This window comes from Danio aesculapii, chromosome 7 (assembly GCF_903798145.1).
Source record: "Danio aesculapii chromosome 7, fDanAes4.1, whole genome shotgun sequence".
In the NCBI taxonomy this organism is placed as follows: domain Eukaryota; kingdom Metazoa; phylum Chordata; class Actinopteri; order Cypriniformes; family Danionidae; genus Danio; species Danio aesculapii.
Window position 1 is genome coordinate 21,976,547 of NC_079441.1, and position 23,543 is coordinate 22,000,089.

The following is a 23,543-nucleotide window of genomic DNA, read 5'->3' on the forward strand; positions in this document are numbered from 1 at the left end:
GGCATGGAGGCAGTGGTTTTTATATTTATGTAGAAAGTAATCATTTTTGTAATATTTTATTCCTTTAATTGTTTTTCATTTGTTAAGATATTTGTGTATTGCTGTACGTCCTGCATGTTTTAAGCAATGTGTAAGCGAGGCGCACAACTAACACGCTCTGTGCTGGACTTTAGACCTGCTTTCAGCTGATCAATTGCGCAGTCTTTTTTAGTTCCTCAAAATAGCAACGCACCAACAATGCTCCTTAACACACCTCCTTTCTAGACCAGAACACCTATGAGTCCACAAAGCAGCACAAATGGATTTGCTATTATAACAACGTGGTGGAAAATGGGAAAATTAAGGTTGCCCTGGTCTGAAAATAGCAACACGTCCAGGCAAACACATCTTCGCCTTATTGCGCCGGGTGTATGATGAGTTAATTTGCTCGTGATGAAATAATTTTTAGTATATTTTTACTGAGGTATTTATTTTTATGCTTATAATGAAATAATGTAATGTGCAAGGGTAGGGGGGGGGGTCTCCACACCACCACCAGTGTGCATTATCCACTTAGATGATGCGATGGCAGCCACAGGACAACGGCCCCAGTGCACTCACCACACACTAGCTATAGGGGGAGTGTTGAGACAGTGATAGTTAAAATAAGATACTAAGTGATAGATAATTTAGTCGATAGGGATGATTGGGAGGCCATAATTGTAAGGATCGATGAGAGGAAGTTGGCCAGGACACCGGGAAGTGCCATGGGATTTTTAATGACCACAGAGAGGTAGGACCTCGGTTTAACATCTCATCCGAAAGACGGATCAACTATAATAAATAACAAATAATTATAATAAATATACTAAATAACATTTAAATCCTCTGCGTGGTAGCGCGTCACGCTGCAGCATTGCGTGTGGTCACATACATTCACTCGCGCATTCTCAGTAGCCACATCTGTACAACGCGACAACACTCAGTGAAAGCTATTTTTTCCATGCTCAATGGAGTAATGGTCCTAATCATCCGCTAAAGCGATGCATTAAATTTGTATTTTAGAAATAGTTTCTATTTCTGCAATGTCACTGCTGAATAACAACATAAAATACTATAATAATGATCACCTCAGACACTGATTAGGTGCTTTATTCAGTGTTAAATGCTACTAATGTGAGTTTGGATACCATTTTATGACATTTATTGCCATAATGAAAGATTACCTCAGATCTTGAAAATAACATTGCAAGCAAACACATGTACTATACTTTGAAAATAAATGTTAGAACTGTGACTAACCAACAAATATCAGTCGCTCCCCATTTACTTTTAAGGTTTAATATGTGATAATTTGTGTCATTTCTAATGTGGACAGACAATTTACTTGTCACTGGAATCTTGCTACGTCATATGTAGTTAGGACATGGTTTAAGGTGTCAAATTGTGTTGTATTCTCAATATAAACTCAGAGAAATGTAGAAAAAGTTTTGAATTGTGTCTCTCTCTCAGTGCGCCATGCTGAACGAGAAGCTGGACTCGTTGGTTAAGGCTCTTAGTGAAGATGCCAATGCTCAGCTGGTGCCAGCCGGGTCTATTTCTCCAGATGACAGCGACACGGATCAGTCCAGACCCTTCAGATCTAGAGAGCAGCTAATGTTGCGGGCCAACAGCCTGAAGAAAGCACTCCGACAAATCATAGATCAGGCAGAAAAAGGTCAGTCCTCATTGTGTACGAGTGCGTTCTTCTTAAGTGCAGCATAATTGGATTTTGGGCCTTGATTAGATTGTGTTGAATAAGCATCAAGAAAAAAAAACTAGCATACTTCATGATGATTAACATGCCCAGAGAGAATGAGATGAAAAGGTTTCAATGAATAACATTTTACCCCTTTACTTTCTGTTGTGTTTATCTTGATTGTGTTTAAAATCTCTGGTTTGCGGATGTAATGGAATAATACAGATTGGCTGCTTGACCATTTTACCCAATGTTCAATTATATTGCTTTTGATTGTTTTCTGTCAGTGGTGGATGAGCAGAACAGACACACGCAGGTACAAAGAATGTCTTCCACCTCGTCAATCAAAAGAGGCAGCAGTGAGGACCTCAAGGAGGCGGAGCCACGTGAGTGACAGATACATTTAATGAATATTCATAGATGTGGTCTAGTAATTAGATCCTTAGGGGTGGATTTATTAACAGCTTGGGCCAACACAAACACTGTTTTGGCATTTACTAAGGCCCAATCCCAATTCTACCTCTTAGCCCTTCCCCTTACCCCTACCCCTTGTTTTGCGCGTTCCCGTGGTGTCCTAATTCTCTTTAGCTTGAAGGTGTAGGGCTAAGGGGAAGGGGTAAATACCTTGAGATTTTTCAGGACCACACTCGAAACCAAGGGGTAAGAAAATTTCCCAGAATACACCAGTCACAGCAGCAGGATAGTTGCACCTGGAAGTAAGGAGATCCACAAATTAGTATTTTTTTGTCATTATTACGAATTTTTACAACAAACAAGCTTATGTTTTAATATATTCATAACTGTGTTCGTGTTTTACCGTCATGCTTTTATAAAAAAATGCTAAAATAAAAACCGCTAAATTTTGCTATCTATAATCCATAATAATAACTCCTGTATAGCAGTCCCACAACATTCTGTCACTCGATGACACTCGAACACCCTGTCAGAAAAGTCTAGTGGCTGGGAATGAGCTTTTTACAGTGTCCCCTATAATGTTAATGTTGTTTTTGGTGTGTTTACATCTGAATATGGCCACGTTGTAAATGCACAGTACAACTATGATCTTATTGCCACATTATATCATTATGATAGCATAATATATGCCTTCAGTGATTTCCTGAAGTTAAATACCAAAAAAATAGCACAACTGGAATAACTACAGCAGTCGGCATCATCTGATCTCATATGAAGCAAGAGATCGTGATGACATATGAGGACGTGTGCTGGTGCTGTAGTGCTGTCCCATTTCTTAGTGGTAAATTTTGAAGTCCTTCCCCTTCACACTTGTTTTTAAGGACCAAAGGGAAGAGGAAGGGGTAGGGGTACAAAAATAGAATTGGGATTGGGCCTAAAGGTGCTGTGAAACATACAGTATGTGATATACAAATAGAGTATTATTCCTTATAAATCATGCACTTAAGATTCTACCCATAATGATAATTTGCATGAAAAGGAATGACATATTTTGGTGCTTTAGTGCCTCTAGTGGGCGGCACAGTGTCTCAGTGGCTAGCACTGTCGCCGCACAGCAAGAAGGTAGATGGTTTGAGTCCTGGCTGGTTGGCATTTCTGTGTGAAGTCTGCCTGTTCTCCCCATGTATGTGTGAGTTTCCTCCGGGTGCTTCGGTTTCCCCCACAGTCCAAAGACATGCGGAATAGGTGAATTGGATGACCTAAATTGGCCGTAGTGAATGAAAATGTGTGTATGGGTGTTTCCCAGTGCTGTATTGTGGCTGGAAGAGCATCTGCTGAAAACATATGCTGGAATAGTTGCTAGTTCATTCCTCTGTGACGACCTCTGAAATAGAGACTAAGCCGAAGGAAATTGAATGAATGAATACTGCCTCTTGTGTTCATTTCAGATGAAAACTGCAGTGAATTGTATGTGTAGGCATGTTATATGACAGATATAGCTATTTTTAACACAAACCTTTACACATGGTTAGCTTTGTGGATCTTTAAACACGTACTAAAATCCCTGTATAAAGCCTCACAGTAAAAAATCATTATTCATTTCAATCTGAAGGTCAGCTGTAAAAAATGAAGACAAAATCCTTCTCAATACAGTACATTTGAAATTAAATGTATAAATTAGAATTTTACAGTTCAACAAATGTAAACAATGTGTTTGCATGCCCTGGTGTACACCACCTTTTACTTCAGTTTGATGAAGTGGAAAATACATCATGTAAGTCAGACACTGTCTGGAAAAGGTCGTTTCTCAGAGCCGTCTGTGCAAACACAGAGACACGTAATAAGAAAAGGTCAAGGATCACTTGAAAGAGCAAGTTAATTAACTATATCAGCTATATCAACATGCAGGACACTGCATTATCTCGCATAAAGGGCAGCGCTAAAAAAAAACTATTTTCTTTAAAGAACTGTTTTGTCTAGCATTTTTACATAAACTTGTCATAAAAAGATTTTCTCATCAATTTTTATGCAATATTCCCTAACTTAAATCACACACATATATATATATATATATATATATATATATATATATATATATATATATATATATATATATATATATACAGTATATATATATTGCATATAGTATGTTTAATGATATTAAATTTATTTTAGTTTTTTCTTAGACAAATTTACCTTTAGAAAATTCAAAACTCTAAAAAAAGACAATTAGTAGTTTTCTCAAATGATTGAAAAATGTGTGACTGTTTTTTCATGTAAATGTGATTTTACACAGAAAGAATAAATGCAATGTATTAATGCTTACTTTTCTATCATCTTGAGATTTAAAAGAGTGTATGTTGTGTCGTAGTTTTGAGAGGCTACAATAGAGTATACAGCTTATCATTAGTTTAAGGATGGGAAAGAGAACATTTAAGAACAAGACCCATGTCAGTTTATTTACACAAGACTGACCAAAGTGCTGAACAGAGATTAAAGGAAATACTCTGATTAAATATTCCAACACAGTCAGGCACATCTTTTTATGCCATGTAAATTTAGTGGAGTAGATTGTAAATTAGGAGTTAGTAGATTCAAATGACTCATAGTTCACAGTATTTTTAAAAATTCAATTCTGTAGATGGATGGATGGATGAATGGATGGATGGATGGATGGATGGATGGATGGATGGATGGATGTACGGATGTACGGATGCACAGATGTATGAACAGATGGGTGTACAAATAGATGGATGGAATGATGTGCGGATGTATGAATGAATGGATGTACAAATGGATGGATGAATGGATGGATCTATGGATGGATCTATGGATGGATAGATGTACAGATGCACAAATGTATGGATGTACAAATGGATTGATGGGTGGGTAGGAAGGTATGTAGGTAGGTTGAAAGATAGAAAGAAAGATAGATAGATAGAGATAGATAGATAGATAGATAGATAGATAGATAGATAGATAGATAGATAGATAGATAGATAGATAGATAGATAGATAGATAGATAGATAGATAGATGGATGGATGGATGGATGGATGGATGGATGGATGGATGGATGGATGGATGGATGGATGGATGGATGGATGGATGGATGGATGGATGGATGGACGTACGCACAAATGTATGAACGGATGGGTGTACAAATAGATGGATGGAATGATGTGCGGATATATGAATGGATGGATGTACAAATGGATGGATGGATCTATGGATGGATCTATGGATGGATAGATGTACAGATGCACAAATGTATGGATGTACAAATGGATTGATGGGTGAGAAGGAAGGTATGTAGGTAGGTTGAAAGATAGATAGATAGATAGATAGATAGATAGATAGATAGATAGATAGATAGATAGATAGATAGATGGATGGATGGATGGATGGATGGATGGATGGATGGATGGATGGATGGATGGATGGATGGATGGATGGATGGATGGATGGATGGATGGATGGATGGATGGATGGATGGATGGATGGATGGATGGATGGATGGATGGATGGATGGATGGATGGATGGATTTTTTTTCACTTTTTGCACTTTCTCTCACTTTTAAATCCTTTCATTTCATTGACAGGTCAAACCACATTGAGTCCAACCGCTACAACTCCTATATTACTGGAGAAGTCAGAAAGCTTCGGAACTGTGCTTTTCTCTGAAGAGTCTGTGTAAGATTGTGCAAACACACACACATACACTCACACACAGCTCTTATCTTTCTCCAGAGAAGTGCAGTAATGACATCTGACGTTCCAGTAGCTCTTAAACCCATGTTGACAGTGTAATATCCCACAGTGTGTTTGCTATTCCACTCACAGACACACCAATCCATCTCAGTCTCAGTGGACACAAATCTGTTCTTATATCGAGTTCTTCAGTTGACGCGTTTCACTGAAAGAGCACAGATTACGTTTGGTTACTGCAGTATATTCTGAGGCCAAGTGAACTTTAGGTTTTGGACTGATTTTGCAGGCCTCACGGGGACATTTGAACATTCTGAAACCTCAAAGAAATCTTTATGACCATCACTTAATGCAGCATGTTTAGTTTTAATATCAATCCATGTACAGGTATTATTTTAGCATTATTAATGATTTAAAAGAAGGATATTGTGCTTACAATGGCTGCATTTACTTGATCAAATATGCAGTAAAATGAAAATTCTGTCATCATTTACTCTCCCTTTACTGTTTAAAACCCTTTTATTGGTTTTAGTATTATTGGTGTTTTAAAAGAAGGATATTGTGCTTACATAGGCTCCATTATCTTGATCAAATAAATAGTAAACATGGTTTTAAAGGGATAGTTCACACAAAAAATGTAATTGTCATCATTTACAGTAGTCTCCTTTTACTTTTTAAAAACACTTTTATAGGTTTCTTTATTCCGTTGAACACAAAAGAATATACTTTGGAAAATTTTGGAAACCATTGACCTCAATAGTATTTCTTTTTAGTTTTCTATTTTTTAGCATTCTTCAAAATATCTACTTTTATGTTCAACAGAAGAAAGAAACTCATAAAGGTTTATGAGCACTTGAGTATAAGTAAATAATGAGTACTTTTCCATTTTTGGGAGAAACATCTTTTTAGTAGTGATGAGCAGTGTTGGGGGTAACGCATGACAAGTGATGTGAGTAACAAGTAAAGTAACGCATTACTTAAAAAAATTAAGGAAAATATTTGAGTTACTTTTTAAAAAATGTAACTTGTTACTTTTTAGATTGATTAATACGCTTAAAAATATATAATTTTCTGAATTAAAAGTGGTATAATCACATTCAATCACATTCAATGAGAGAATGAACCCCCCGCAAGAACAGCGAGAAACCAAGATGGCAGAGCCTTACATGTCTGCGATGGAAGTATTCTCATTATTCTGAGTGCATGAAAAAAGGGACAGTCTCACTGGCCAGTGATTTACTACTATAACTAACTATAAGACAAAAATACAAAATAGAAAACACATTGTTTTCAGAAGTTCTCAGAAGGTAGCATTATTCAAATTATTTAGGTAAAATGAAGGCGTAGGTTGTTAAATGGAGAGATTCTCTATTTAAAAAAAAAGAAGAAAAATACCCTTCTGAAAGTGATCAAGCCTCAGGCAGGTATGGAAAAGTAACGCAAAAGTAACTCAAAAGTAATGTAACGCAGTAATGTAACGGAAAGTAAGGTAACGCATTACTTTCCATAAAAAGTAACTAAGCAACACAACTAGTTATTTTTTAGGCAGTAGGCCGTTTTAGGCAGTAACTCAATATTGTAATGCATTACTTTCAAAAGTAACTTTCCCCAACACTGAATATTAGTTCATTTTATAATGACTCTTTTCTGTTTAATTTAAAACTTTTAGCCATTTGTAGTCATTACTTTAGTTTTCAATGTCACACGGCTCTTCAAAAATCATACAAATATGCTAATTTGGTGCTCAGACAATACAAACTGTTTATGTGTTAATGTTAATGTTGAAAATGTGCTGTTTAATATTTGTTGATGTTGAATCTATCTTTTTTAGAAAGCATAAAAATTACTTTACAAAATTCATATCTAATGTTTATTTCTGAATATTTTAACATTAAAAATACTTCACAATTTAATGCAGTTTAATCTTTGCTCATTGATTAAATGACTCTAAATATTTGAAAAGTAGTAATTATGAGTTATTGTATTAATTATATACTGTAATGCTTAATAGATCATGCAATTTTAGTTTTCATCATTAATAAGTAATGGGACATTGCAAACATTCCTACATATATTAAGTTATTAGAATAAAAGGTTTTATGATGGTATCATGAAAGATGAGAGTAAGATAAATAGATCCACATTTGCTGTTTATTTATTTGTACACACATTAATCCTGTGTGTCTCTCTGTTCCGCAGGCAGTGCACAGAGAAGTGTGTGATGAATAATTATTTTGGCATTGGACTGGATGCCAAAATATCTCTAGAGTTCAACAACAAGAGAGATGAGCACCCCAAAAAATGCAGGTAAGACTGAGGGAAATAAATCCAAATTAAAGTGTCTTGCTGTTACAGTTTTGCTTTTATTTCTTCAATTTTATTTAAGAAACTTCAAATGTTTTTAAAGAAAACCTGTTTCTGAATGAAATCTTCAATGTTTTTAACAGTAGTCGCACTAAAAACATGATGTGGTACGGAGTGCTAGGGACCAAAGAACTGGTGCAGAAAACCTACAAGAACCTGGAACAAAGAGTCCAGCTGGAGGTACAGTTTGAGCTCGTGTCAGCCAGACAGACTGAGAGGATGTGGGCTGAATGCATTTCTCCCTTTGCTGAAAGAGGAAGCACTCGTTGTACCGTCCGTTCGTTTTACTGCACATACTGTGAATGATGCTTTGTTTGTATATGTACAGTAGATGCACATTTTTTAAATATATATTTCCCCAAGTGCTGTTTAATAGAGGAAGGAAATTTTCACAGTATTTCCGATAATATTTTTTCTTCTGGCTGAAATTGGCTGAAAGTTTTTACATTTTTGAAGCCATTTTAAAGTCCATGTTATTAGCCCCTTAATGTTTTTATTTATTTATTTATTTATTTTGATTGACTGTTGGCCAATGGTTTGCCTAACCTAATTAACCTAGTCCTAACTAACCTAAACATTTAAGTCAGATCAAATCAAATCACTTTTATTGTCACCTCATCAGCAGCATGTGTACTATGATGAGTGAAAAGCTTAGGTGCTGGCTCCATATGTTTTACGCAGCGGATGCCCTTCCAGCTGCAACCCATCACTGGGAAACACCCACACACTCTCCTTCACACACATACACTACGTACAATTTTAGCTCACCCATTTCACATATAGCGCATGTCTTTGGACTGTGGGGGAAACCGGAGCACCCAGAGGAAACCCATGTGAACACGGGGAGAACATGCAAACTCCACACAGAAATGCCAACTGACCCAGCCGAGGCTCGAACCAGTGACCTTCTTGCTGTGAGGCAATCATGCTACCCACTGCGCCGCCATGACACACGCAATGTTGACAGTGATATGTAAAAGACAGTAAATACGTGAAAGACAATAAATGCGTTAAGAAAAACATCCATTACACACATGAAGGCACAGCCACAGGTAGACAAGTACAGTACACTGTCAAAATGGTGTACACATAGTTGCACTTAATGCTAAATACTAGTATCTAGCTAATAAAATATTATGGGCTGTCATCATGGCAAGTACAAAAGAAGTTAGTTATTTGAAATTAGTTATAAAAACTATTATGTTTAAAAATGAGTGATAAAAAAAAAATCTAGTCTCTGTTCAACAGAAATGTTAAAAATATATATTTGAAGAAGAATTCAAAGTTCTCAGGGGGGGCAAATAATTTTGACTTTGAATTGAATTGAATTTTCATTCCTCACGGTCCTCACTGTTAAAAGAAGGTATGGGTGAAAAAAGGACAGTTAATGCATAAAACAAACAGTTCCTCCACATTTAAAACAGAACAACAATTATACACTGTACATACACAAACTATAATAAAACATCACCCACCACGCAAACTAACTATCATCTTTGTCAAACAACCGTCTTTTCACTACTTTTTTAAACCACCTGAAGTCTTTTATTTCCTTTATTGATTTGGTAATTCATTCAACATGATTGAACTGGTGTAGTAAAACATAATTGTGTAACTCTTTATAATAACTACACACTATAAATCATCTATTAACCGTTAGTAAATAGTTAATTCATTATTTGTTAAGCATTAACTCTACATTAATAGATGTAAGTAGGCAGTTTTTAACTGAAGCTTCAACTGCTGTATTCTTGTAAGCACATGTATAATGTGCTTAATGATTGTGTTTTCAAACTTTGTTAATGAATATTCTTTCATTAAGTATCACATTTTTTACAAACTAGTTATTTAAGAATAGTCGGTGGGTTTTCAAGATCATTCAGAATTACTATTTACATTTGACAACAGTTAATGCATTTAGTTTAACAATTAGTACAAACTGCAAAGCCTAGTTGATAACCTGCAAAAGCGTGTCACTTGCTCAAAATGGACAGCTCATTCCTCAAAAGCAAGTATTCATGTCAATCAAAGTGTCAGTGTCATCAAGATGAAAAGTCCTGACATCATTGTTATGAACATGATAGTCAAATGGCTTTGTCATGTTTTCACTATGACAGTTTACTCTGTACATTTTTTCCGATGCAAAAAGGTCAATTTTTGGTGACACTTCCTGAAAATGCTCAAGACAGCACTTTATACTATTTACACAGCCATTTAAAACTACAGTAAAGTTAGACATCACTGTATTTAGTGAAGTATATGAGTACAAGACACTGAATATGTGTGTTTCATATTTTTGCTGCATATACTCTTTACAAATCTAATTTATTCACAGCATTGTGCAAAAGAATAAACACACCCTTATTTACAACAAACATAAACTTCCTTTGGCTAGAGCTTTGCACAACTGTAAACAAAATTGCAGTACATATTGGAACTGAACCTACAACATACACAGGTCTGTAAATCATTCATAAAATAGTTCAATTTAGAAGACATTTTCAGGGAAAAAAAGATTTTTATAAAATTAGCTTGACAGATTTTGACAACTTGTTCAACATTTTTGTATGTAATGACTCAAGTAATGAAGTGAGTACTATTAGTTTAAATGGAATGACAATTCAGCATTCACAAGTTTAGTTAATTTTGACTGACATGACAACAGCAGAGAGTTGCATGAAAGCAATAGATGCATGTCCAAAAGCATTTGCAATTTGTTGGAATGAATGAGAAACTGCTACTGTGATGTGCACAAATGACTTATTGTTTTGAGAAATGCATGTACTGTTGTGCAAATGTAAACACTGTTGTGAGAAATGCACCAAAGCCACTGAGAAAAACTGTAATCAACTATTCAAATTAACATTCATATATCTTATTATTCAGGCATATACTAATAGTTAATTTGTGTGTTAAAAAATGCTTCATTAACTCAACTTTATCCAGTTTTGTGACCTAATCTAAAGTGGACTATTTATACTTTATTAATCCCTTGTAAATGACAATTAAAGGCTCCGTTAAATTCTATACGGAAAAAAGAAAATAAACGACTTTAATCATCTCTATTCATTTGAAGATACACAAATGAAACTGTATCAAATGAAAAATAAATCTTTGCAATCTTAACTAAAATAAAATCTCGTACAGTTTAAACTTAGCTAAATTACTTTGAAATGTTGTATAATAATGTATTGTTCAATTAATATATTGTTGTTTTATCCACTTTGATTTAATTGTGTTTATTTCTAATTGTATTTGACACTCCTGTTATTCGGCAAAGTTTAAAGTTTTCAGTCATTTTATTTTTTAGATAATTGAGTTATTAAAGCATTTATTAACACACATAGTAACCATTACTGTATGCCTGAATAATAAAATATTGAAGTGTTGATGTGAATAATGTATTAATCATTTACTAACTCATTCTGAATGATTCTAAAAGCCACCAAATATTCTTAAATGCAACTGGTTTGTAAATAATGCAAAACTAAATTTAGAACAATTAATAAATTAATAAAGTATAAAAATACAATAATTAAGCACATTATAAATGTGCGTATAAGTGTTGGAATATTCAATAAATTCAATAAAAAAGGTCAGGAGAGTTTTTTCTTCAATGTCAAAAATCATAATTTATTGGATACAAAATAATAATTGGATTCACAGAATTCTGTTATCCTCAATGCAGGGCAAAGTTACATTCAGGAGGTGCGCAACAACTTTCATTTCCTGACTTCAACTATAGGCAGCTGTTATTAACAGCTGGAGTTTAATGAAATTAGTCATTTGTCAATCATTGTCCAGTCCTCCATTGGCTGCACCCATCCATACATACTCGTTTTTTTTTTTCTACGAATTCTCTTCACATTAAAAGCATAAGAATTTGTGCTCTGTGTTCAGTTTTAACACCTTTTTTCAGACAGAAAGTTTCTGCAAAGCTGAATTTAATTTTGAACCAGCATTTATCTACTTCTGCAAAATGCTTCATTAATATGTAAAACATCAGACTTGAGAAAATCTTCAGTTAATATATGACTGATACAAATAATTGTTTAATGAAAAGAAGAAGAGACAAACATTTTTTTTTAAATATATTCGTTTTTCCCAAGAATCCCCCTTTCAGCTCCTCTGTGGAGCTGACAACATCCACAGATAACCAGATCCCAAAAACAAAATTTTCTTTTTCAATTGACTTTATGCACCCTCCTTGTTCTCTTTAACTGTGCAGTCTCACCCCCCTTCAATTCACTCTGATAACATCTTATGATAAATATTATGTTCACTATATTCAGGCTTATTACTCCAAACACTCTTATTAACTTTCAATCATCCCACAGTTTCATTTTCACAATATCATTCAAATGAAAAATAAAAATGAAATCAAATCATTAAAATGAAAAAACTCCAACAGGTAAAAGTAAAAATCTGATCAAAAAGAAATCCAAACCCATAAAGATATGCTTCAACTGAACATCCCAAAATATGATTAAGATCTTTGATCAACGCTTGTAAAAATATGATCAGAATTAAAAATTGTAAAATTTCATTAAATCATTAAAATCTGGAATTCACCAATACAGAATTATAATCAACCTTAACAGTTCAAACTGAACTTCAACAATATAAAGTCATTATACAACTGGACAACTACAATTGAAATTGATTTACGATCAAAAATCAACACTTTCAAAGTATGGTTAAACTCAGCAATTATTAAAATGAAAATTCTGAAATCAGTCGTAACAATGTTATTAAACTGACATAAGTCAAGAACACAGCCTGTGTAGCTGTATTTTTACACTGCTTACTAACGTCTATTAATGTAAAGTTAATGCTTAACAGATAATGATTTAACTATAAGCTAATGCTTACTAGATAATTCATAGTGTGTAGTTAGTATAAAGTGTTACCCATATTTTACCCACCAAACTTAAATAAACAGATGTAAAATCCCAACCCCTAATATAATTTAAAAAACACACGCTCTTATTCAAAGAGAGACTTGAACTGTTTTTCTGTTGGGGTTTCATGCTTTTGGCATGTTTCTGAGAAGTTACAGATCATGTACAAACTCTTTCTATTTATTTTATTATTTATTTGTGCAGTGTGATGGCGTGTCCATGTCCTTGCCGAGTCTTCAGGGTCTGGCTGTTTTGAACATTCCCAGCTATGCAGGAGGCATCAATTTCTGGGGAGGCACCAAAGAAGACAATGTGAGTCCATCAGTAAAAGTGAATCTCGATTCAGAACTTACAACTTTACTTTTGCGCAGGGCAGCTTGGTTCAGCAATGTGAAAAATGTGCCTGAAGTTAAACAGATGAGTGTGTGCTGCACATTTATCTTCGGCACATCTCTTTAAATTTCCGAGCTGCCAATAAACAATGGCTGCCGGCCAGCATTTCCTCCTGCAGATACTGCTTTCAGATTGCATCACGCATATTTACTTGCACTCGTCAATCCATCAGTTGCCTTTTATTACTGTTTTTCAGGAACAGTTTGTCAGTGCTGCAGAGTGCAGGGTGGTGTGTATGAACAACAAGCAAAACAGTAAAAAACAGTTGAGGAGAATAAATAGTGGAAAAGAGAAAAAGATGATTGATTGAAAGTGCACTTGGGATTGGTCTAACACTTACACTACCGGTCAAATGTTTGGGGTCAGTGGGATTTTTAAAGGTTCTAAAATAAGCTTATCCTGCTCACCAAAGCTTATCAAATTTGATCAAAAATACAGTACAAATTGTACATTTGTGAAATGCTATTATACTATAAAATAACTGTTCAAAAGTAGTTTATCATTTAATTTAATCATTTATTCCAGTGATTATAATGATGCATTTTCAGCTTCATTACTCTAATCTTCAGAGTCACATAATCTCTTAGAAATCACTCTAATATTAATTCATTATTATTGTTATTGTTATTATTAATATTATTATTATTATTATTATTATTATTATTAATGTAATAGTAATAAAAGCAATAATGACTGAAGTAATAATTCATTCAAAACTACATACAATAAGAAAGCAGTTATTTAAAAATGTATCAAATATTTAACAATTGTTTTACATTTATTAAATGCCACCTTGATGAATAGAATAATTTTCTTTAAAAAAAAAAACCTGACCCTATACTTTTGACCAGTAGTATATATACAGTAGCATGTTGGCAAACAAACATTCATAACCATAGGGGATCCTGTATTGTCTTATGTTTATACTTTTGTCAATTGTGTGGGTCAAATTATGCTTTTTATTTTTTATTTTATGCCAAAAGTCATTGAAAATATCATGTTCCATGAAGATTTTGAGTACATTTCCTACTGTAAATATATATCAAGTCTTTTTTTCTTGCTAAACACTTTATTTAGATAACTTTCACTTTTTATGTTTTCTTAAACGTTTTGCAGTCACTTAAACTATTATGTTTTGTGAACTTAAATTTTCAAATTATAGACCTGTTTGTTGTCCCATTTTCTGTTTGTTGTCAAACCATTTCACAACTGTAACAAAAGGCAATTCAATCATACTGTACCTTAACGTTAAAACAGTCGTCATGACATTATTTAGCTAAATGTTGACCTTTTTTGGACTCTATAAAAATGTAAAAAACGTAAGACAGGAAATACGTTGGGACCATTGTTTTTGTTTACATCTCTCAAATGGTCTATAGCAGGGTGTCCAAATTCAGTCCTGGAGGGCTGGTGTCCTCCATATTTTAATTCCAACCCCAATCAAGCACACCTGAACCAGCTAATCAAGCTCTTTCTAGGTATACTAGAAACCTCCAAGCAGGTGTTTTGAAGCAAGTAGGAGCTAAAGTATGCAGGACACTGGCCCTCCAGGACCGAGTTTGGACACCACTGGTCTATAGGAACTCCATATTTCTAGTCAGCTAAATCTAAAATTGTAACTGTAAGTTAAATTTTATGTTGATTAAACACTCACACAAGTTTATAGAAGTAATTGACTGTTAAGTTTAGTAAACGCACAAGCCCTGAAGCATGTTGTCAAACTCTTACCTTTATTCAACTTTTCTTTACTTTTTTCTTTTTTCTCTTGTAGTGACATAAACTATCAAGTTTTGTGAACTTAAATTTCCAAATTACAAGAACTCCACATTTGTAGTCAGCGAAGTCCACTGCTAGGTTGAATAAATTCAAAAATGTACTGAATCTGCCTTTTGGCTAGTTTTCTCAACTCTTTTGAGTTCTTAGTGTACAGTCTATTTGTATCTATTTGTATCACTCTATTAATATCCAGAGCTGAAATTTACATATTGTGTGTGATCCTGGGCCACAAAGCCATATTCATAAGGGTAAAATTATTGAAATTAAGATTTATACATCACCTGAACGTTGAATTAAAAAAAGTTTTCCATTGATGTGTACATTCGCCGGCCACTTTATTAGGTACACCTTACTAGTACTGGGTTGGACCCTCTTTTGCCTTCAGATCTGCCTTGATCCTTCGTGGCATAGATTCAACAAGGTACTGGAAATATTCCTCAGAGATTTTGGTCCATATTGACATGATAGCATCACGCAGCTGCACATCCATGATGCGAATCTCCTGTTCCGCCACATCCCTAAGGCAGGGGCGGACTGACCGTCCGTCAACCCCCACCCCCCCACTGAGCATGATTTCGGCGTCCGTCAGACAGAACAAACCAGCAAATTACAGTAAAATGGTTAAAATAATCATAACCATTTTTTAATAATCACCAGTTTTTTGCTCTTCTGCTATTGTGTGGGGTTTCTTGGCCTTTGCTACACGGTGCCTGTATTTGTTTTGAACATGAAGATGTTAGGCACTTTTGTGATGCCCTCAGCTATTGGAGTCGTCTTTGAAAAGAGTCCACAGGTTTGTCCTTGCAACTGGGCTGTTTGGTTTCTAAATGTCATTGTAATTTTCATGCTCTCTTGTGAGAGCACCTCACTACATATGACATACATATGAGGTTTTAAACCTTTTTTGGCTTTACATACTTTACATATTCGGGGTCGTACTTGCGCTTTGACATATTTGTTGAAATGAATTTTCACATGTCAAACTGTACAGTTGTCGCGTGCGCATTTCAAAATAAAAGTTTGGTATAAGCAAAATAAGTTAAAAATAAACTTTTGTTGTTTTTTGACCACACACTCCGTGACCCACTGAAAATGTTCCCACGACTCACTTTTGAGTCGCGACCCACCAGTTGAGAAACACTAATCACTAATGAGTGCACAAACAGCAATATTACACACTACGTAAATATATACAGTATTGTGCACTTTAAAGAGCACTGCGCAGTGTAAATCAATAAGTCTGCTGATATACAGTACAATGAACTAGTCAATAGATGTAGTATAGACCATGCTCAAGCAATATTGCTTAGGTATACAGTGCAATATGTACAAAACAGATATAAACAAATATTATGGAAGATAACCCTCCTGACTGGAAATAACACTGTTTGTGCTATCTGATTGAACTCACGTCATTGTGGCGGATTCCTTCCTGTAAAGTGTATTTATCTAGCAGAGAAGAATACTATAATATCATTTCCCAGCAAGAGTCAGAATGTGCACATAGGACATCTGTTCCTTGTTGTGTTTCACGTGCTATTATCGAAGTTGATTGTCTTGAAACACACCGTTGTGTTTAGCCTTGTGAAAATAAGCTTTGGTTGAGATGAAGAGAATGTGGTTTACTGGTAGACATTTGAAGATATGGTCTGCCGTTGTTTTTGTTTGTGCAGAATTTTGGGGCTCCATCTTTTGATGATAAGAAGCTGGAGGTGGTGGCTGTGTTTGGCAGCATGCAGATGGCAATGTCTCGAGTCATCAACATACAACATCACCGCATCGCACAGGTCTGAACACCAGCACACAATTGTCAAACATCAACGCTATAAGCATGTATTTTTTTGGGACAACTTAATTGTTTTATGTTCAATCCACTCAAATTTGTAAAAAAAAATAAAATAAAAAAAAAGAATGTCAACTTAATTCCTTCATGTTGTTGATTGTGTGGAATCCAGCATTTTTTTTTACAGTGAACATGTTTCTAACGAGATGGAATTTCACTTGCATTCAAACACTCTACTTGGAAGATTTATTGTAATGACAACTTCCCGAATTGGACAGGGTTCCCACAGGCCATAGAATTTCTGGAATATCATGAAATCGTAAAAGGTCTAATCCAGACATTGAAAGTCAGGGAATTATTATTATTAGTAGTAGTAGTAGTAGTAGTAGTAGTAGTCATTGATTACCAGGGATTTTTGATTGTTGCTTTAAATTGTAGTTTCTGTTAATAGAAATGTAATTGTTTTATGCCATTTTTTTTTTTTGACACCCGTTGTGTGTACAGTGAAGCCCGAAATTATCCATACTCCTGGCACATTGTGATTTAAAGTAAAAAAATGTATTCCATCAGCAAGTGTTTTTTTTTTTGCAAAAATGACACATGCTTCTGCCAAAAGATATTCAGACAGTGTACAAGAGGCAGCATTGCTTTTATTTACATTTGAACAAAAACTTTAAATCAGAATTTTCCAAGGGTATGAATAATTTCAGAAATGACTGCATATATAGGCACATTTTCAGCTCTATTTTTTTCCTCTTATGCTTATCAACTATCAGTCAATTCAATTATATTCAATTTAAATAAGTGTCAGTGTGTTAACTAAAGCTAACATACCAGGACGTTTTTTTAAGTATTATAATACTTTTAATGTAATATACAATTTTAAGAGCCTTGGCTTCAAAATGGCCACTTTAAAATCTGGATGTTATGTGGATGACAGGAAAGCTAAATGTAAAGTAGAGAAAGCACTTTGCAGCCATGCAAGTACCTCATAACAAAGAGAATCCTCCATTGTTCTCATTGTGGCTCTTAAAATCATGTGAAATTATATTCAAGCTAAAACCATTTTAAAAGAAGTGAATTTGATATTTGGCTTAAAGTGGGAATCCTGATAGAAGTTCAAATCAATTCAACTGTCTCACAACAGAGGAATTATCAAGTAATTACATTAGTCCAGTGACGACACAACGATTACAGTTGTAAGAACCTAATTAATTCAACATTAACATTGAGAAAGATGTTCTTCCACCATAATAAAATGAAACAATTTATTCAATCTAATAGATTTAAATGAAAACAGTTGTCTATATTGCACACTGATTGTTAATTTAAGTTCTTATGTTGTTCTGTGTATAAGAGCATGTGTATGGGTATGTTTTGGAAGACGATTGAATGCGGTTTGTTTAATGTTTGCATCCTCAGTGTCGGCAGGTGAAAATCACCATTCTGGGTGATGAAGGTGTTCCTGTGCAGGTGGACGGTGAGGCATGGATTCAGCCTCCAGGCATCGTCCAAATTGTTCACAGGAATCGAGCTCAGATGCTCACCAGAGACCGGGTCAGTGTGTTTGTGTGTCTTTTCTTTAAATGGGTCATGAACTGAGATGACAAAATTCCATTGATCTTTTGATATATAAGAGATCGTTGTACTATAAAAACATCCAGTAAGTTTCAGAAGTCTAAACTTTCTTGTTTGTTAGGTAACAGCTTATATTGAAGCCAGTCTGCCAAAACAGCAGCTTGTGGAATGTGACGCTTTATTGTCTAATTGTGTGACTAAACTCCGCCTCCACTGAGGGAGATCAAAGCCTGCTTCTGCATCACTGCCTGTTTAGCCCCGCCTACTGACGCAGTCTTATCAGCTGCTCTGCTTTGCTCATCATCTCTGTACTGTTACAATAACTGGACAACTCAGGATATTGGTGTATTTTAATTCAGAGGGAGTGTTGGGAACAGTAAAAACTGTACAAGGAGTTGGTGTAAATTGTAATTTGTGGATTGGTACTTATTGGAGATGCAAACCGTTTCAAATGATTCAGTTCAGTCTTACTAAGAACAGCTTGTTATATAGAAGAATTCTTCACACTCAAAAAATGGATCATGATGAAATTCATCATTATAAACTATTTGCTTTGTAACCTTTCAATTTTATTTAATTTGTCAGTTTGTTTAAATGGATGTTGTCAGATTCCTTAGAATCAATCTAAATCTGGTCAAATTAAATACTGTTAGATTTAATTACATTTAATTTAATTTAAGAATATGAATATGGAATAAAGCCAGATCCAATTAGTTCAATTCTGTGAGATTGGTTTGCCCAATATTCAAGGGTAAAGTTGATGCACCTCCATACTCTACACCAGTGTTTCCTAACCCTGTTCCTGAAGGCACACCAACAGTACACATTTTCAATCTCTCCCTATTCAAATACACCTGAATCAAATCATCAGAACATTAGAAGAGACTTGAAAACCTGAAATGAATGGTTCAGATAAAGGAGACATCCAAAAGATGTACTGTTGGTGTGCCTTCAGGAACAGGGTTGGGAAACACTGCTCTACACAAAAGATTAAATTCAATGTGTTTTAATTGAAAAAGAAGAATCTCAAACACATTGGATTTATTGAAATTATTACATAAATCTTGTTCTCATTTGTTTCATTTATGTTTAACTTACAAATACCAATCATTCATTTTCTTTTTGGCTTAGTCCCTTTATTAATCAGAGGTCACCACAGCAGAATGAACCGACTTATCCAGCATATGTTTTACGCAGCAGATGCCCTTCCAGCTGCAACCCATCACTGGGACAAATACCAGTGACATAAAGTTTATTAGCTTATTAGTTTATTAGTTATGTTCAAAATATGTAATCCAGATGGAATGAAATTTTCATACGCAATCAAAATATATAAATCTTATTTGTTAGGCCTTAATATTTTTGAGTGCATGAAGCGGTCATCACTGTTGCAAATGTCTTAACAGATCAGCATCAATCATCAGCTGTTAGTGTTGCGTGATCATTGTCACTTTGTGGGAGACCAGTGAGCTGCTTTGTTAACATGTTCTACCAGAAAAACAAGCTTGGTTTTGAAGACAAAAGCATTGCTACTTATGCAATCATTTAAAAGTTTGATGTCGCTAATTGTTTTTTGTTTTTTTGACCCTGAATTAGAAAACTAATCTTCCACATGAATGGAAATATATAGGAAATATATATTAAAGTGGAAATTATATATTCAGCTTTCTGGTAAAAAGATCTGAAACTTAAGTGGTCCAGGGTCACATTTGAGGGTATGCTTCTTCTCAAGGCTGCATTAAATGGTCAAAAATGCTGTAAAAACAGTAATATTCCAAAACAACTTTTTCTGTGTATTCTAAACCAGTGGTTTCCAAAGTGGGGGTCTAGAGACAATAGGGAGGGGGGTCGCTTGGTGATTTCCAAAACTATCATATATGTTTTTAATTAATTAGAATTACCATATTTATCTGTAATCTACAGAAGATAAAAATGGTAGTTAAATGTTAGATAAAAAAAACATGCAAATAAAAAGCCATCAGCCGGATTGGGACCTCTGGGGTTATGACACAGGAACCGTGTTAGTTGCAGCAGATTGATTTTATGGCACAATGTTAAACATTGACACCTTTATGGCACTCACATACAATAAAAATAAAGGACACGACTGAACATAGAGGCTCCAAGTGGTGGTCTCCAAAAACTAACCAAGAATAGTCACATCGTGCCCACCATTTTCATTAAGTGAGGTTAATATTAAATGAAACAAATAAATAATGACTACAAAAAATTATATGGTTGTTAGACTGTTGAAACTGTGTTGTCAATAAGCTTGTTTATATAGTTTCTATTGGTGTGTGTGTGTGTACCATGTTTGTATGTTTATAACCTCCTCTGAGGATAATGGGGATTGTGAGTCACTGGAATTGTTTTTTTGGGGGTCACGAGCAGAAAACTTTGAGAACCCCTGTTTATTCCCTTTATTAGAAAATCTACGTTTTTCAGAGCTGAGTTTTCAGTCCTCAACATCACTATTTTTCTGATTTAGTTTTTAACTTCACTGTCCCACCACCAGGACACTTAAATTTACATCACCTTTTTGCAATTAAATGCTAATCTAATCATGACAAACTCTATATTGTAAACATTGGAAAGGTCCAAAACTTCTGAATTACTATTTTACCACACTTTTTTATGTAGGAAGAGTGATAGATTTAAAAAAAAAAAACATTTACGTTCACCCTACAACCTGTGAGACCATTTACTGTTACATATTTAAACAGTAATATTGTAGACTAAACATAAAGCAATCATGACAAACTATACATCATTTGAAAGCTTAAAATGTCTACTTTCAGTCCACATCTGCTGAATTGATAGATAGATATTGCAACAAGTATTAATTTTTAACAAGGATACTCATCAGAGTCATAAAGCATTACTTTGCTACAGCAATCAACATGTCAAATTTTGTTTAGATGTTTTTTAGAGACTAAATTCAACTCAAGTACCACCGAGCTGCCCATTCTACTTTAGAATCTCATGTCTAATTTACAAATATCGTCAAAAGTATGAAAAAATACAGCTCATACTCCTCAAAACATAGGGGGTGCCCTTGTACTGTATGTTCACTAATGGAAACTGGAGGTCATCCAGTGGTCATGTCTGGTACTGTGACAACTAAATTTTATTGAACGCAATATTTTGGAATATATTTTGTTCACATATATAGTTTTGGTCAATTTTATGTTAAAACATGTTTTATAAAATGCTATTTTTTTTTGTATTGTATTAACATTCATTGTTTTATTATTTTATAAACATAAAGGCACATAACTTTTGTTTATTTTAGCATTTTAAACTTTTTTCACAGCTACAATCTGACATGTTTAAAATGAGATCAAGCTTCAATCTGTGCACCAAAGCGTTGAAGACTAGCGTTGAAAATGACAGTTAAGGGTTTAAGAATTGTTGTCAGCGGGATTTCTAAGCTCTAAAAATGTCTGAACCCAATCTTTAGTATCAGTGCTCTCCAATTGGTTAACCTGAAGTTGTTGTGTCACCAGGCCTTCGAGAGCACGCTGAAGTCATGGGAAGACAAGCGCAAAGGTGACAGCCGGCCGTCTCGACCACGACTCAACTCCCAGCAGTCCATGGAGTATCTGACGGAGGAGGAATGTGCTCAGGTCCAGCAGCTTGGCTTAGTGGCCGACACGCTCATCAGCAGGTGTGTGTGAATGAAGAGTCTGACACCCACACAGAGCAATGTTACACTACAGTGAAGATCAATGCATGCATCTGTTAGAAGCTATTTCAGGGTTATTATACAAATGATTATATCTGTTTTACTGCAAACCGCACCCATTACAGTAACTTCAGATATGTAGAGATGTGACACTTCCTTGTGTTTGTTCAGACGTGATTTACATTCATAATCCCTTTTAAAAGCATGCATTAAAGGCTTATGCTGAAGAGAACTTGTTTTGTGCTGCTTCTGAATGCATTGTAGGATTCGGGAAGTGGCGAAGACTCATAAGGTGGTGGAGCAGGAACTGGCTCATGCTGTAAATGCCAGCGCTGCGGTCCTGAGCGAAGCATTTCCTTCCAAACCCTCCAGTCCTGAGGTGACACTAACACTAACTTTGCTTTGAAAATGCTTTAGAAACTAAATACATTGTTTTGTTTGTATGGCAGAATCATCATCTTAGAACAACATTTTGAATAAATATCAATATTTATTTATCATCTAAAAGCTAATAGGCTTTTCATTGTTACAACTACTTAAATATTCCAGAATCTGAGGGTTTATAAAAAAATGAAATACTTAGAAAATCACTTTGAGTTGTCAATATGTCATTCATAGCAATGCACATTACTAATCAAAAAAATAGATTTTGACATGTTTAGTATTTGCATAAAAATATATCCATGCAACATAAGTGTGGTTTTTGTGGTCCAAGTTCACATAAAATAAAATAAAATAAAATAAAATAAAATAAAATAAAATAAAATAAAATAAAATAAAATTCAATTTAATTTAATTTAATTTAATTTACTAAAAAAAATTTAATTAATATTTTTACAATTTGCGGTTTATTAGTGAATATATAATCTAAAAAATAGTATATAAATATTTTTTTCTGCATAAATGATGAACTCATGTAATTTGAAAACTGTATTACACTTTATTGTTTTAAATTTTTTAATTTAATAATTGTTTTAGTCTCTCACATTATTTGTTTTAATATCAGGTGAATTACGCCCTATTCACACGGGGCTTCACTTTAAATGGGTGACGTCAAGCGCTGCCGAACTGAATTGTGGGTCCGTCAGTGCTGCTTCAGCAGGGTTACTTGCTGCAGAAGTTGAGGATTTTTTTACTTTTTAAGCGCCATCGGAATTATCAACCAATCAGATTGCTCTATGCAAATACCCCAGCTCAGACAGTAGCTGATTGCGGACTAATTTCA

At 34.5% G+C, this 23,543-nt stretch overlaps 2 protein-coding genes across 2 annotated transcripts in view; one reads left to right on the plus strand and one right to left on the minus strand.

The window, feature by feature from the left end:
• si:dkey-172j4.3 (diacylglycerol kinase delta) overlaps window positions 1-23,543 on the plus strand; it is a 152,516-nt gene that overhangs the window by 121,081 nt on the left and 7,892 nt on the right. Inside the window, 10 exon segments of the mRNA XM_056461274.1 lie at window positions 1,492-1,696; window positions 2,005-2,103; window positions 5,733-5,823; window positions 8,038-8,145; window positions 8,286-8,382; window positions 13,308-13,415; window positions 16,946-17,059; window positions 18,478-18,612; window positions 22,140-22,300; window positions 22,583-22,697. Of these exon segments, the coding sequence (XP_056317249.1) occupies window positions 1,492-1,696; window positions 2,005-2,103; window positions 5,733-5,823; window positions 8,038-8,145; window positions 8,286-8,382; window positions 13,308-13,415; window positions 16,946-17,059; window positions 18,478-18,612; window positions 22,140-22,300; window positions 22,583-22,697 (1,233 nt within the window).
• The window catches only part of zgc:92429 (uncharacterized protein LOC445063 homolog), a 42,542-nt gene continuing 32,302 nt past the window's right edge, over window positions 13,304-23,543 (minus strand). Inside the window, exon 12 of the transcript XR_008838073.1 lies at window positions 13,304-13,390. The gene's annotated coding sequence lies outside the window, so the exon portion shown is untranslated. The remainder of the gene's footprint in view (window positions 13,391-23,543) is intronic.